Source organism: Bombus terrestris, chromosome 10 (assembly GCF_910591885.1).
Source record: "Bombus terrestris chromosome 10, iyBomTerr1.2, whole genome shotgun sequence".
NCBI lineage: Eukaryota > Metazoa > Arthropoda > Insecta > Hymenoptera > Apidae > Bombus > Bombus terrestris.
Window position 1 is genome coordinate 19,195,435 of NC_063278.1, and position 16,794 is coordinate 19,212,228.

Here is a 16,794-nt window from a genome sequence, read left to right on the forward strand (position 1 = left end):
TTTCCGCTGGGGTGTTGGGTATGGTAGAACTTGTATCCGTTTATGTTCAGGTAGTTTTTGTCGGTGAAGTGGGTTTCAGATATGAGCATTATGTCGATTAGCTGGTGTTTTAGGAAGAGTTCTAGCTCAAGTTTGCGTTGCGCTAGACCATTGGCATTCCAGAGAGCTATGCGTCTTGGTTTTATTTTGTGTCTGGGCGTATTAATTTGTCCATGATGAATGTTAATAGCGATAGCAAATTGTTTATTTGCTCTGATTGTTTCTCTATTAGCTTTTCTAGTCTAGAGACGTTGTCTGTGTTAGGTGAGGTGGGGGCACTATTTTGGGGAGGATCCCTGTGGCTATTTGGTGTATTTTGAGTGCCTTGTACCGCTTGGGCATAGGAGTTTGAGGGAGTGGTGAGTTTGATAGGGCTGGGTGTTTGATTGATTGGGGGGATTGGGATAACTGTGGATTTCGGCGAGCTGAGTGTTTGGTGATTTTCCTCTTTTGTTCTAAGTTTGGGGTATTTGCTTGAGTACAGACTTTTGTAGGCTGAGCAGCCTTTGTAGTTGGCAGGATGGTCACCTTGACAGTGGATGCACTTCGCTGGGGTTTCCGGTGATTTCCTGCACTGGTCGGTGGGGTGTGTACCTGCACATTTGACGCAGCGGAAGGTGTGGTTGCAGTATTTCTGCGTGTGCCCATATCTTTGGCACCTTTTGCATTGGACTATCTCCTTTTTGGTTTGCGGTGGTTCGAATTTAACGATGGCGTTCATTAGACGACTGATATTGTAGATTTCCTTGTTGTTTGGTTTCTGTTTTAAGTCGATGAAAAATAGGGATAGCGGGTCTTTTGTGACTCTATGCCTTATGTTGCTGACATTTGTGACTTCGTGGCCGAGTTTCGATAGTTCTATTTTTAGTTCGTCGATGTCTGCGGAGTGGTGGATGTTTCGTAGCACCACCCGAAAAGGTCTTTCTTCCTTGAGTTGGTAGGTGTGGAAGTTGGCATTCAGGGCCCTGAGTGTCTTGGTGAGCTTCCTGTAAGCTTCTGGGTTCGTCGGCAGGATTTTTACTTGATTGTTGGTTATTTTCAGGTTATAGTCCTCCTTGGAGATATCTCTCTCTAAGGACTTGGTCATTGTCTGGATGTCTATGACATCATTAATAAATATTGGTGGGGGAGGGGGGCGTCTCTGTGTGTGGTGGTTAGGTGGCGAGCCTGCGGTTTCCATGGCGTCGTTGGTGGATTCCAAGATTGCGAACCTGTTGTGGGTGTTGATTTGCGTTGATGGCTGTTCGTTCGAGATTATGTCTGCTGGTTCGGTTTTGCGTTTTTTCGCCTTATTGGCGTCGTTGGCACGGGGGGATCTGCTGAGCTTCTGCCACGGGGGGAGTAGCGCGGGGTAGTGGTGGGTTTGCACAGGCGAGCCTGGTCGTGATTGTTGGGCCATCATCGAGCTAGCTATTTCAATATGAATAACTAGTCGTGAGGCTATGCGGCAGGGATCGGGTTGGGGTTAGTTGCGTAGGCTTTTCTTCTCTCTGGCGGATAGGAAACACTTGGGAAGATAGGAGCACGTTGTGTTCACTTTCGACGGTTGGGTAACACGTGTTGCTTTCGAACTTCACTGGGCACTAGAGACACGTCTGCACGCTTCGGCACTCGACAGCGAACTGATACGTTACATGGTAATACTATATCTGGTTATACGTTATATCGTAACAGTATATAACGCTATACGTTATATGATAATACTATATAACATTAGATGTTATATCGTAATGCTATATAATGTTATACGTTATATCGTAAAACTATATAAGGTTATACGTTATATCGTAATACTATATAATGTTATACGTTATATCGTAATATTATATAACGTGATATGTTATATCGTAATAGTATATAACGTTATACGTTATATCGTATTATTATATAACGTTGTATCCTAATACTATATAACGTTATACGTTATATCGTAATAGTATATATCGTTCTACGTTATATCGTAATATTATAAAACGTTATATCGTAATAGCATACAACGTTATACGTTATTTCGTAATGCTATATTGTTATATGTTATATCGTAATGCTATATAACGTTATACGTTACTACGTAATAGTATATAACGTTATACGTAATAACGTAACACTATGTAACGTTGTACGTTACTTCGTAATACTATATGACATTATACGTTATAACGTAACACAATGTAACGTTATACGTTACTACGTTATAGTATATAACGTTATACGTTATTGCGTAATAGCATATAATATTATTCGCTATTACGTTATTGTATATAATGTTATACGTGTAGCGGCACTCGACAGCAAACTTCCCAACGGTTTCTGTCCCGTGCCCCGCTACACAAGGACTCTACCTTGCGAACAGATGATTGCCAGATGTCGATACACTCTCTCTGAATATTTACAGCGAGCCTAAGGACCCGCTATAAATCTTAGGATCCATGCAGCTAAGATTCTCTAAAGGAACAGATAGTCTTTGTCTCAATAGTCCCTACACATACCACCCACTACGGAAATCTGCTTTTCCTCACGTACGACGCTCCTCGCTAGCAATTTTCTCTCAAGGGCAGTTGCCATCTCTTTCCAACCACCAACTCACGATTTAGCCAATTAACAGCGACGTCCATTTCCCTCACTCTCTGAACTAACGCTTTCCTTAACGAATCCGATGATTCCGTATCCTTAGACACACCCAAGCACAGTTTTCCTAAGGAGCATCATCGCGACACAAATTCATTCTGTTCTATCGCGAGTCGCGAGGCAAGTTGGAAGACGCCGATCTGAATTGTCCGTCGGCAGTCGTACGTAATAGCGAATCGGAATTCCTCGACATCTGTGCAATCGTCTCGACTCGAACCACCGCGTAAAGTATCGCGCCGAGCTTGAACTTATAATCTCGAACCGATATCTGTATCGTGCTTTCGGCGCGCTAGTGTATACCATAGACGTAAGCGAATAAATTGTTATTGTTAACGACACGAGTGATTCTTCTAGACCTATCACGCCCAACACCTCATACGTTATAACGTAACACTATATAACGTTATACGTTATTGCGTAATAGTATATAACGTTATACGTTACTACGTAGTAGTATATAACGTTATACGTTATTACGTTATTGCGTAATAGCATATAACGTTATACGTTATAACGTAACACTATATAACGTTATTCGTGATTACGTTATTGTATATAACGTTATACGTTATTGCGTAATATTGTTTTTTTTTTTGCATGAAGAGGGGAAAATGCTGTTACTCATACCCAGTGACCCGCATCACTGGGTTATGTGGGACTCGGGCGCGTGTATTTGCCATACCCACTAAAAGCCGCTCAACCCCGGTAAGACCTGTCCGCAGTCATCAGGGTTGTCCTTTCATGCCCCGTTGTATCTTCTTCTTCGGGCAGTTACTGCTCATGTCATCTTCTCAGCCAGTTCAGAATACTGGGTTGATCTCCTTCTGCGGTTTTTAGTTGTTTTGTATTCTTGCCTTCACTGCTTGGCGTAGTTGTTGCTCTCGTTCTCCTCCTTGCCTCCTCCCAAGCCTTCGCTGTCACCATCCTGTGACACATGACGGTCTTGCAGAATTGCCTAAATTTATCCCAGCTCTCGTTCTTGGCGGTCACCGTGGCGATCAGATTGTCCACGTCTATCTTCTCGCCAAGTGCGTTCTCCAGCTCGATCCTTCTGTCCGTCCACTTCGGTCACGCGAAGAGGGCGTGCTCTGCATCGTCGTTGGGGTCTCCACAGTCGAGACAGATGCTGTCGCTGTTCTTGCCAATCCTCTTCCTATAGACACCGAAGCTCCCATGCCCGGTTAACAGCTGCATGGTGTGATAATCGATGTCCATCTTCTTTTTGGTAAATAGCTGCGCACTCGGTATTAATTTCCTTATGACATTCTCCTTTTTGTAGTTGTTCCACTCCTTCTGCCACTGCTCTTGTGCCTTCTAGCGAATCGCCTCCAGTTCCTCCTTCAGCTTGCTGCCGACATCCGCGCCGATCCTCGTCTCATGGATCTTGTTCCTCTCGTAAGTCTCTCCGAGCATTTTTATCTTTATGTAGATCGGGAGATTCCCGGTCAACGCGCAAAGTGCCGCGTGGGAGACGGTACGGTATACCGTCGTTGTTATGCACAGGGCCGTTCGTTGTGCCCGTTTCAACTTCTTCCTGTTCTTATCGGTATTCGCTGCTCTAGCCCACACCGGTACTCCGTAAGTTACGATGGACTCCCACACATTGTAGTAAAGCCTACAAGCCAAGCTGGGCGGCCTGTTGATGTTAGGCAGTATTCCCCTAAGGGCTCCTATTAACTTGTCGGCTCTATTACACACCGTCTCGATATGCGCACCAAACCTCCGACTGGTATCGATGATGACTCCGAGATACTTGATGCGGTCGACCGTTTCGATGTCCGAAGAGCCCAACTTGAGTTTCACCACTCGTGGCACTTGCAACCTAGTGATGAGCATGACTTCCGTCTTTTCTCTCGCCAGTGTGAGACCGACACTTGTGCACCAATCGTTGGCGATCCTTAGCATCACGTTGACCTTGGCGGAGGCCTCTTCGTTCTTCCCGACGGAACACGTGATGGTCAGATCGTCTGCGAAGGCGGTTGCTCTGACCATTGGCATGTTGTCGAGTCTCTCGAGCAACCGGTCGTATATCAAGTTCCAGAGGAATGGTCCGAGGATGGATCCCTGCGGAACTTCCGCCGCCACCTCGTGCTCCACCGTGCCCTACTGGTTGCTCACGATGATCTTCCTTCCAGATAGTTAACTGCCAATTAGCCTTTTGACCTTCAATGGCAGCTTCCTCCTGTCAAATTCCTCGTATATGCTCTTCCACCTGAGCGAATTGAAGGCATTGCTAATGTCCAGGGCGATCATCACGCATATTATCCTCTTCTGTTTGCAGATGTCGGCAAACTTCATCACCTGCGTGATGGCATCTACCGTACTCCTCTTCTTTCTGAAGCCATACTGCCTCCGATAGAACGGGTCCGTTCCGATGCATCTCTCGATGATCTTCTTAAAGCATTTTTCTCAGATCTTGCTCATAGCTGGGAGTATGGTTATCGGCCGGTACGCGTTAGGGAGACGGGGATCCTTTCCAGACTTCCTTAGCAGTATTACTCTGGCCGTCTTCCAGCAGTCTGGGATCCTTCCTGATTCGGTGATGCCGTTGATCGCCCTTGTCACGAGCTCGCTCCTGCGACTCGCTATCAGCTTCGCGATCTCGCCCGGAACGCCATCGACTCCTGCAGCCTTCTTGGTGTTCATTCTTCCGGCGGCATCGACGACATCGCCTTCGCCGATGACGACGCTGAGGCTGATGTCTGCTTCCTCTTCGGTCTCTGCCTCTTCGCGGCCCTCGTAATGGGAGGGTCGGTGTCCCATGGTGAATAGCCTCTGTAGGACTGCCTCCACCATGTCGATCGGCATGTCGTTGGTTGGTCCCTTGCTTTTGCATCTCTTCATGACCGTGCGATAGGGTTTGCCCCAAGGGTCGCTCTCCAGTATCTTGCAGTATTCTGTCCAAGCTGTTGTTTTGCTGCGGGCGATCTCCTTTTTTAACTGCCTTCGGATCTCCTTGTAGGCGTTGACGAGGGGTTCGGTGTTGCTGGCATTCTTCTTCCTCTCTCTCGTCTCCTTCCTGAGCGCTTTGTGCGTCTGCGCTCTAAGTTCCGCAATCTTCGGGTTCCACCAGTAGTTCGCGTACTTTCCGCTCGCCGCACAGCCCGCCTTTCTTAGCATCCCTTCGCACATACCTTCGATGCACTTTTGCAAGGACTCGGCCCCATCCGCTCCGATAGCCGCGTTGAGGTCCTCCTTCTTCAGTGTGTCGTCGAATCTACTCAGGAACTCCTCCGGCGCCATGTCCTTGGTCACGTACCTGTAGAACTTCGATGCGGTTCGAGTCTTCCTCGCCTTAAACCTGTGGAGTACGTACAGATGGTCCGAGGCCGAGTATTTGTCCAAGACCGCGCTTCCGGCGTGTATCTCGCTGACCTTGTTCGATACACTTATTATGTCAGGGAAGCTCGTCTTCCTGTTCATGAAGAAGGTGTACTTTTCCTTGAGTCTCAATGGAAACACCCGGTGGCCGCTTAATGCCTCCATTAATACTCTCCCTCTTTTGTCTGTGGTCGATCCTCCCCAACAGGTTGACTCTGCGTTGAAGTCTCCGACCACGACGACCTTGTCGTGTCTTCTAGCAACGTTCTTCGTCATAGATAACAGCGTGTTTATGTACTTGGAATACGCTTGTTTATTTATGTTGGGCGAGCAGTATCCGCTGAAGCAGAAGACGTCGCCGACGCGAACGCCCACTATCCCATCGCTCTTGACCTCTGTTGTTTCATCAAGAAGTTCGCCATTGAGGAATGTGACCCATATCGAGGCGTCTCCTTTGGTGTCATTAAACCAGTGAGGTAGCTGCCTGTTCGGCTCGGATATTATTATTATTATATCCGGCCTAAGTTCGATCACTCATTGGTGCATCAAGTCCTGCGCCAGCTTGCATCTGTTGAGGTTTATCTGCAATATTTTCATTTTTTCATTCTCAACAGCATTCTATATTCTGGGCAAGCCAGGGACCCGGTTACGTGGTCAAATTTCACTCCTTTCTCCTTGCTGCAGATGGAGCAGCACGGTGCGTTGACGCAGGCAGCTATCGTGTGGTCTTTGGCTCCACGCTTCCTGCAAATCTCCTTTCCAGGGCTTATCGCCGTGCATTTGTTTGCGATATGCCCGAACGTGTGGCATCTGAAGCACTTTACCACATTGGGTAATGCCTTTATCGAGGCTATTGTCAAGCCGGTTCTGATCTTCCGGCTCGCCCCCTAACGTTATATAGTATTACGTTATAACGTATAACGTTATATAGTATTATATAATAACGTGGAACGTTATATACTATCACGTTATGACGTGTAACGTTATATGGTATTACGCTTTAACGTATAATGTGTATAGTATTACAGTATAACGTATAACGTTATATAGTGTTACGTTATAAAGTATAACGTTATATAGTGTTACGTAATAACGTATAACGTTATATGCTATTTCGTTACGACGTATAACGATATATGGTATTACGTTATAACGTTACGCACGTAGCTGCACTCGAGGGATGAATGTTCTGTCTAAAAAAGGTATGGAGTAATGATATAGCTCTCCTCAAAAAGAAATAGTTGTAGCGGCACGCGACTGTAAACATTCCAACGTTTTCTGTCCCGTGGCTGGCCTCACGTAAATGCTATTTTTCGTGTTGGATGATTACCAGATGTCGACGCATCTCTACAGTACATGTTCAGCTAGCTTGAGGACCCGTTACAAATCCTAAGATTTAGTTAACTAAAGTCCTTCAACATACAAACAGACTTTGTCGCAACTACTTGAAGATAGGTGAAATTATTTTTCTCATGAACGACGTTTCCCGCTAGCCATTTTCGCTCAAGGACGGCTATCATCCTTCTCTAAACCTTAAATAAAATAAATCCTTTTCTAACCACCAACATGGAAATTAACATCAATTTCCCTCACTTTCCGATCGAAGGTTTTCCTCGATGAATCCGAGGATCTCGATTGTAATGTGGCTGATAATCTGTTATAATTTTAACATTAAATATAGACTTTCAGAGTTTCTACTGGATAGAACCTATTGGAAGCTAATGAGAAGTTGTTTACACTTACAAGCGATGTTCGATCGATGTAACAATGCGGTATAATGTAACGGCAACATAAGCTCATAAATGATAGTGCAATCAAATAATAAGATGTCGGTAGACTGCTTATAATAAACTGTTTTCTTTCTACGCTTCATATAACTGCATGATATTATTAATAATCTTATATATAAATTTACAAGAATTACTAAATATATCTTCATTTCCTTAAAAATGTTAAAAGTGTCGAAAAGTGTTTCACATTACAGATTTATATCTGTTTCATTTTCCTTACTCTGCGAGTAACTTGTTCCAGATAATCGTAACGAAGCATTTTTTCTCGATTTTCACATCATATACGTTTAATTTCTGAAAGAGAGTACGACAATGTTGATTGGCCGGAAAAGGCTGTTGACTTACAAGTCAGAAATTAAATGGCTTTATGAATGAACAGGGAGACAGTCTACTCAATGTAACCTTTGTATCGATGATAGTGATGTTCTAACCAACACCTATAAAATCGTGTATGCTCGGATGTACACATCTTTACGTATTGACGCATCTGTGAGAAGAGGGGGGGGGGGGGGTTAAATGCTCGAGTCAATTCGGTAATGTCAGGCAGGGTTAAACGATCTTCTGACCCCTGACAAGTCATTCTTAACAAGTCGGCAAATTCACTTTGCAATCCTGTTATTGGACATCTGTAACCAATTGGATTTAAAATAGATTGAAAACATACTCAATAGTTTTTTATGCAACTGATGTAGCGAAACTTTAAAGTTATTGCAACAGGAATAAAATCATTGAATTCGATTTACAATTCAATCGAATATATCAAGAGTCTTATCAATCTTAACACTTAGCTAACCAAGTAGGGAGATCTCCCTTTTATACTTTTGCAACGCATTTTCTTTTTCTTTTCTTTTGTTATTATCAGTTATTGTTTACCTGGAATTGTTTCCAATTAATTGCGCCACTTTTTCTACTCTTATAAAGTACAGTATATAATAAAATACACTAATTTATTTATACCATATTGTAATAAAAATATTAAAATGCATTGTGAATTTTTAATTTCACGTTCTAGTCGTGTTACTTATCTTTAGTCACCTATAATATTTTTAATTTTACCTATATTTTTTTATACTTTTAATATATACTTTTAATTTAATGTTTTCTATAAACAATATGTGAAATCGTTATATAAAATCATTACTAAAAAATATAATTGACCACTTAAATAATTTTTAGACTTCTTTGTTTTTTAAATAGTGACTATTAGTCCTCGATACTTTGAACAATGCGCAATAGACAGCATATAGATTGGTTTGTCCGAGCGCGATGAGAAACGTATAGCTCGCTGTGGCGCGAGCAGTTGGCTAAGTGTTAATTATTAAATGATTAATAATAATAAGTCGCTGATACTCGTAAATGTTTAGTAATAAAAGAATAACAATATTGCAACACGTGGTGTTCTACGAGAAAAACTTAACGTTATTTAATTGTTAATTCGTTCAGATTTCCATATCTCAATCTGAGAATCTTCAAGTTCTAAACAATTGCGTATTCCAGTTTCCATCGTAAACCTCGAAAGACCCTAGAGAGCGTTTAACCGGTCGGTAATTGTCCTAATGAGTCCAATGAGGGCCCCGAGCAATATTGTTTTCTCTCTCCTTCTCCCTCTCACTCCTGGAATGTAATTAGCGTTTCGTCTGTTGCGTTCTGTTAAAAGGTTCCTTTCGTTGTTTGCTCTTGACTCCTACTTCCTTGCGCTTGCATGATCCACGGAGGGGTTACAGAGTTATTACATGCGATATGTTATTGGACTGGACCGTGTTAGCCGCGTGCCCCGAGAAGCGCGGAGAAACTCGAAGAAGAGAGGGAGCAAGGAAGAAGGAGACCGCGTGTATGTTCTCGGTTCTCGGTTCTCGGCAAAAAGGGGGTGTTGCCTCTTCAGTAACGAAGTGAACAGTGTCTGTGACGCTAGCAGTTTCTCTCTATCTATTTCTGGATACACATGATATCGTCTTTGACATCTTAAGCGGCTGTATCACTCACGGTGTAAAGTAATCATCGATTAGATTAATTCGGAAGCCATACAGATCCGAAAAGTGATTTAATCAACATGTCCTCCAGATTAACATGGATGTTGGTCATCTTCGGTCTGGTTGTCCTTTCGCAATCAGGTAAAACAATTAGTAACGTGTAGAATACGTCTTAATATAACAATATAATGTAACACGTATTAAATATTTTTATATATAAAATTAAGGCCACGTGAATAAGTTAACGTTTCGTATATTTGCATTATTCTTTAACCGCGTATCGTATAATTATCTAATAATCTATTGTTGAAGTGCAATCAATTCGTGATATCGCTAGAAATAACTATAGTTTCGGTACGACAGAAAATTTATGAGTAGAATATAAATTGAAAGACTCTTATATTTATGCTTAAGGAATAGTTGAAAAAAATAATCGGAAAATGAATTGTACGAATTGTAATTTAAAGAAATAAGAAAGGCAAATTGTTTCATAAATACGATATAAATGTATCGATTCGCGTGAAACAAGCTATAAAAAAATTTTAAATATTCGGAAAAAATGAAATTTGTAAACTAATGTCGAGTAGCAAAGGTAATGATTTATTTGTCCAGTAAGCAAGATTTATATAAGAAACCATGACGGTAGAATGTTACGTTATTTGCTCATTAAACTCGACCATTACTATTCTTGGGTCCTCGCTTGTTCTACTGACGATTTTAATTATTGCGTTTGTTTTCGTGTTAGTGTGTTCATTATTATTGTCTTATCAGATATATTAAGTCGCCTATTACTGTCATTTGTTTGTTTATTATATGTCGCGCTACGTCATGCTCATGACACAGTAAAATAAAAAACCGAGTACGAGTAGTTGATATAATAAAATAATATTATATAATAATATATAACATTAATATTATATGTTATAGTATATAATATCAATATTAATATTAACATAAATCAGTATAGATAAAATCATATTAATTGTTACTGTGATTATTTAAGCGGAGTGTTAGTTTGCGGGAATTATATGCAACATATTTTATATCCGATTAGTAGATGGTCAGGTGATTAATGTATACGTATAATTTGTAAGTATCGATGACATAATACAAATTGTATAGAGCAATTCCATTCTTAACTATTCCATCATTTGCCGCTATAGTATGGGGGGTGACGTGGAAGAGCGAGCAATCGTCAAAACATTCCATAAAATTTCTCAGAAAAGTTCTCTAAATATTTGATTGTTATAATAAATAAAATATATAATAGAAACAGAGCTAAAAATGTGAAAATAATCCAAAATCGTATTTGATTAAACGTTACGTATATTTAAGAATCATGTTTGAGATTTAGTACCGTTCAAGATATGACGCAAGAAAATTTGCTTAACAATATATTTTACTTTGTCGCATTTCATATGCTATATTTACTGATATTTAATAATGTATTTACATATGTTATAGGTTTAGCTTTACGATGTTGGGATTGCGCTTCCAATAATAATATACTGTGTAGTGATCCACTGAACATTACAGAACATCAAGCGGCGTTTTATACGAAACTTTGCGAAACTGGATCTTACGAACCGGTAAAACATGTGTGCAGGAAAATTGTGAGAAGAGGTAAGTGGTTTGATGAGGAATTTATTAAAAAATAATTTATTCTTGTCAACGTTGCTTTACAAAAAACGTATTTCTGATGTAGCCTAGAAAATACTAAAACGAAATAATTCAAAATTGTGTTCTGTCTAATATAATGTTTAATTCATAATACAATTGCAAATTAACTTGCAAGTGATTAAAAGTTTCTTTGTAGTATTTTTATTAATTTTGTATTTATACTATTCGCAACTACGTTTACTCTACCCTACGTATGAAAAATATTTCCTATTTAATAAAACACTTACTGTTGTGTTTTTCACTCAAATGTCTACTTGCATATAAATATGCATATGTTTAATAGATCATAGACAATTCATTTTTTCTTGCAGCCGAGTATTGATTAACTGATCATACACGTTGTTTCCATTCTGCATATAGACATTTATTTAGTAAACACATTTAATCAAAGTAATTAATTTTTTTCGAAATGCATTTGTAATAATAATAACAATTATTGCAATCAATGACTTGATATAGTACGACTGAAATTTGAATTTGCATGAATGTGCTCATATTTTAAGACATCCTGTTTCGTCATAAGCATAGCAATTTATTACTCAATTACGTACGATGTTCTCACGTTGGATGACGTATTTGATATATGTGTATATACTGCGTGAAACAAGAGAACATCATAATCTAGTGTTTATCGTCTCCAACTTAATCGCCACGACATACCATGTTTCACTCGTGAGTCACAGCACGCGCTGCTACGTTCTACACTATAATCACGATAATAATATGTTGTCAAGGTCAAAACCGCGCCCGTGTTGAAGGAAAATCACTCACCGTTGTAAAATTTTGAATATCAAGGTTAATCCTACTAACGTGGCCGTAATCTTAGGATTAATGATATTCATACATGCATGATAACTGAGAGATTAATAAAATTTGTGTAACACGAAAAATTATGCGAAATGAATATGTTCACTGATAACGACAACAACATTTGGAAAATCAAAGTTACTTAATAAAATAAAATGCATTTGATTTGTAATAATAACAAAAATAATTTTCATTTTCCAGTAGACTTCATCGAAATTTTTTAATATATTGTAATGAAATATAAATTCAGGAAGTATATAGAGTACATAAAAAATGCTTTATCGGTTAACATAATTCCTTGTTTTGGAATATCTCGAGCTTTAAATTGTTTATTTCCGAAGTGAACAATAGTTACAATAATTTTTTTACTCGTGTTTCAAATCAAAGAGATAGATTAGATATTATTTGCTCCATTAAAATGTCTTTTGCTCGTTTTCGAGACTCTGATGTTCAGTTTATAAAAAAATCTGAGTTTATTTAAATGCGCAATACCGTAATTATTTCCTCAATTCATTTCGTCATATACTTTGAATCACAAGCGTTACACAATCTGTTGCACCATATCGTTCAAATAACACTACGTTTTAACAGAAACACAAGAGGAAACGTCGCATATAGCATATTTTGTTATGTGTACATACAAGCGCTATCCGGAAATTATTCAAACGTATACTACATATGTATCTATTTGTATTCTTTTACGTAGTACGCAAATCTTGCAAAGCTGACAATAATTTGCTTCAATATCACATTGTCATTGGAAACTAATAATCTCATGATTTTATACCATCATGAAACTCATCCATCAATATACAGGATATTTTCTTTAAATCAATCATCCTGAATATTTTCGAAATTGCTGACAATAACGAAAAATATTTCAAATGAAAGTTGAATGGTTTCGAGGTGCGCATAATTTAATTTATCACGTAGCTGATGTATGAGACGAATAAGACTTCATTTCTTGCTAATAGCCTAGAATTCTCTTTAGTCTCATCTTTCTCTCTCTTTTTGTCTCATTTTTCTCTCTCTTTTTGTCTCATTCTTTCTGTATTATTTTCTAGCAAAAACATGCTTGTCATTTTAAAAAGTACACATATTATATATAAACGTTATAAATTATTATATCTCCTAATCTAATGTTCCTTTCACGAACTGGGTAATCTTATTAATGGCTTAATGATTTTATGAATAATAACAGCAACATCGATCAATACTTTAAAAAAATATGTTTCCGTTTAAAAGTATGAGATTTCCTTTCATGTACTTAGCATTCACCCACGTAAAAATTGCTTACACTAAATAATACGTCCCCTGAAAATATTTCACTTCTATCTAATACATCTTCCAAACTTAATACTTCTATAAGTTTTAATTTAAAGGAAAAGTTTCAAAGAATTAATTTAAATTAATTTTTTTAGTTTAATTCTTTTCTAATATTTGCATTTATTAATATTACATAATACATTATGTATATAGTATATAATACTTGTATTTACTAATAGTTTTCAAGATATTTATGTTTGATATCAGGTATGAAAGTATGCACCTTTGAAGTGATCAAACGCAAAGATACTGTCCAAACATACTTAACGGATTTAATTTTTGAATTGTTTAATTTTTAAGACGCTCATATTCAATTTACAGAAATTCAGAGAAGACTATTCAATATTAGTTGAAAAATATAATACATATTACAATGTATTAAAGCTATTAATTGAAGATTTGATAAGTATATGTTCGTATTTTTCAAAAAATATAGATACATATTGCGTAAGTAATACAATATGTATTAGTAAAGATTAATAGGAATTTTTAATGCACTGTGGTTATGTATTTAATAACAAAAAGAACTATAAAATAGATGCACGAATTTTCATGAGTTTAATTATAAATCACAGGATTGCTTTTTTGCCTTTCTCGTTGCTTGCGTTCATACTTGAATATAATATCTTAAATATTTAATCAGTTATACTTTCGAAACTGTCTAGAGAAAATTCCAACGAGTACTTTTGCTTGCAGAAAATAACGAACGAGTAGTAATACGCCAGTGTTCTACACTGAACGTCGATGAAGGAGACATCACCGATGGTCCTTGCAGCACTACAATGACTTCAGGTCGAAACATAATCGAGTCCTGCCATATTTGTAGTACTGACCTCTGCAATTCCGCGACGGGCGTGTCAATTACGCAATCGCTGTTCGTCATTGCTCTAGCCATTATCGGCTATCGTTCTCTCCAATCGAAATACGGTATTCTTTAACATAGCGACATACAAGCCAGTAAATAAAAATCGTTACTTTTAGAGAGCAATTATCCGAAAGAGCGCCATTTTAAACGACCCTAAATTCAAACGCGATTAGTGTTCCGCAAATAAATTTTATTGACCATTCGTCACCTTTATGTCCTTATCATTTTCTTGTACTATAAGTACAATTTGGCCAACTTATCGATTAATTAGTTAAAAGAATTGCTGTTCTGGAAGCGTAAGACAGTTTAAAATCTTATTAGCGTAACGAATAGTGTCATGTTAAAATGGTTCTACGTAATCGGGATCAGTTCGTTAAGATTTTATAGTTAGGCATACCTCGTTAGTCGCGTACTAATTGTAAGTAGAACGGTTGACATATATTACAGTAGTTGCGTAACTGTGCTGAAAGCTTTACTTAATTTCTAATCGTCTATTTAATTACTATATCTTCGTACGAAACTACTCTAAATAAAATTAACACTTTTGTACAATTTGTGTATATAAATTCAACACGTATGGCGTGATTGTACAATAAAGAATTATTAATTTGAATTATCCTCTGCCTGTCGTGATCATACTCTCGCGTCACAATTAGTAAGAATTCTTTGATCGATTGATTGAAATATTCTTCATATTACACGCAAATCTGTATAAATAAACTGCTTTCTCCCATTTTTATCTAATTTTGGGCTTAGATTCGTTGTTATATGTCTTTTCAATCTTGCGTTTACTTGCAATTTCTTTCGTTATGACGTTACTTTAAGATTAAAAAAAATTACTAACAAGTAAAAAAAATTAGCTTATCAGGTATCCGTCCAATGTATAGGATAATCCAAAATTTTTCTTTCATTCCGCGCTTAGCGAATGTCTGATTAAATTAACATTTTGTTATATATGTACCATTAAAATTCTATTACTTAATTATATTTGTAAACTATATTGCGCATTGTGAATAAATTTGCTTTCGTTGTTGATCATTTCTTTTATTATTAGGATAAAGTACAATCGTCTTGTCCTTTGTAATTTATAAAAATTATAAAATCCACTGTATTTGAATTTACACGTTCCCTTACTGTTTAAATCTTTGCCTATACATTTATTTTGTATATATTACGAGATATTTTTATCGACTCACATAGTTTTCGGTGATAGTCCTAAAATCTCCTTATTTTTATGCTGCTATTTTCTATTTAAAAAAAAGCAATAAATCACACATTATAACAATCTATGTTATGAAAATAAAAATGTTATTTGATGATAAAAGTTCCATATTTATTTCTTTGAACGTAGTTGAACATATAAAGTCATATTTATTTCAAATGACAGCGTATAACAGAAAAGAATGTATATAGACATCAAATCAAAGAATCATCGTATAGGTTATCCCAATCTCGATTTACATTTCATCAATCTGATTGACATTACATTTTCTATCTACACTTCTAACTACATATCGATGAAATGTGTTACCAAAACGACATTTTTAATAACTCCTTTATTTACTAACTATCAAGGTAAGCTTTAATTCCTTTAAACAGAATCGACGTTACGAATCTTTACATTAATTTTTTAACACGCGTTTCTCAATTCCTATCCGAGAAACTTTTTCTATCAAAATTCCCCACGAGTGGTACGATATCTGGTGCCAAAGAACTGGTCATATCCGATCTATTTATTATTGAGATTAATGTTCGCTTAACCATTATTTCGAAAAATGGCTCCGTTATCATTTTATACCTTTATTGTATGTAGACTGCGAATTTTTATGCAGATTCATGTTTTCGGGAATATAATCAGAGAAATAAAATCTCCATAGAAAATTGTCTTACCTAACGAATATTATAAAAAGCACAGTAATTTAAATGTTTTATATATTTTTTCGTATCATGCGCATTCCGTGTAATATCGCACTTTCAAATTTTTTATGAAGGCATAAAAATCCACAATCTAGTTACATCCTTCAAACAAAATATTTATGCTCCTGTGATGTCCCTCCCACATAGGATAAGCTGGTATCGTTCAGTGAAAGAAGTTTGCGATACACTGTGGTTGGATCACGATTTTTTCCTTCTCCGAAATGCACATCGATGCAATGCGATTTTCACACAATCAATTATCCGCCAAATAATCCCTTTGCACCGGAGGTCGAAATAACTCGCTTTGGACAAGGCGTGTATCTCATGATGCAATGACGCTTTGACCGAAATACCTCGCACCTACGTTCTTCGACGTTTACAACGGAATATCGTTCGTCATCGGTCGCTTTTGGTTATGATAATGCTATTTCTGCTAGTTTGTAAATTGAGA

General features: G+C 37.8%; 1 protein-coding gene across 1 annotated transcript; it reads left to right on the forward strand.

Annotated features, from left to right (window-relative positions):
• Window positions 1–9,581: 9,581 nt before the first annotated feature.
• On the forward strand, window positions 9,582–15,461 carry LOC100644182. Its single transcript, XM_003398543.4, has 3 exons — window positions 9,582–9,889; window positions 11,213–11,371; window positions 14,258–15,461. Exons 1-3 carry the CDS (start codon window positions 9,829–9,831, stop codon window positions 14,497–14,499), a joined length of 462 nt encoding a protein of 153 aa, XP_003398591.1. The 5' UTR covers window positions 9,582–9,828; the 3' UTR covers window positions 14,500–15,461.
• Window positions 15,462–16,794: the final 1,333 nt, after the last annotated feature.

Coding starts and splice junctions, on each gene's coding strand:
- LOC100644182 (XM_003398543.4), top strand. CDS start 9,829: ATGTCCTCCAGATTAACATGGATGTTGGTCATCTTCGGTCTGGTTGTC. Junction 9,890..11,212: donor GGTTGTCCTTTCGCAATCAG/GTAAAACAATTA, acceptor CATATGTTATAG/GTTTAGCTTTACGATGTTGG. Junction 11,372..14,257: donor CAGGAAAATTGTGAGAAGAG/GTAAGTGGTTTG, acceptor TTTTGCTTGCAG/AAAATAACGAACGAGTAGTA.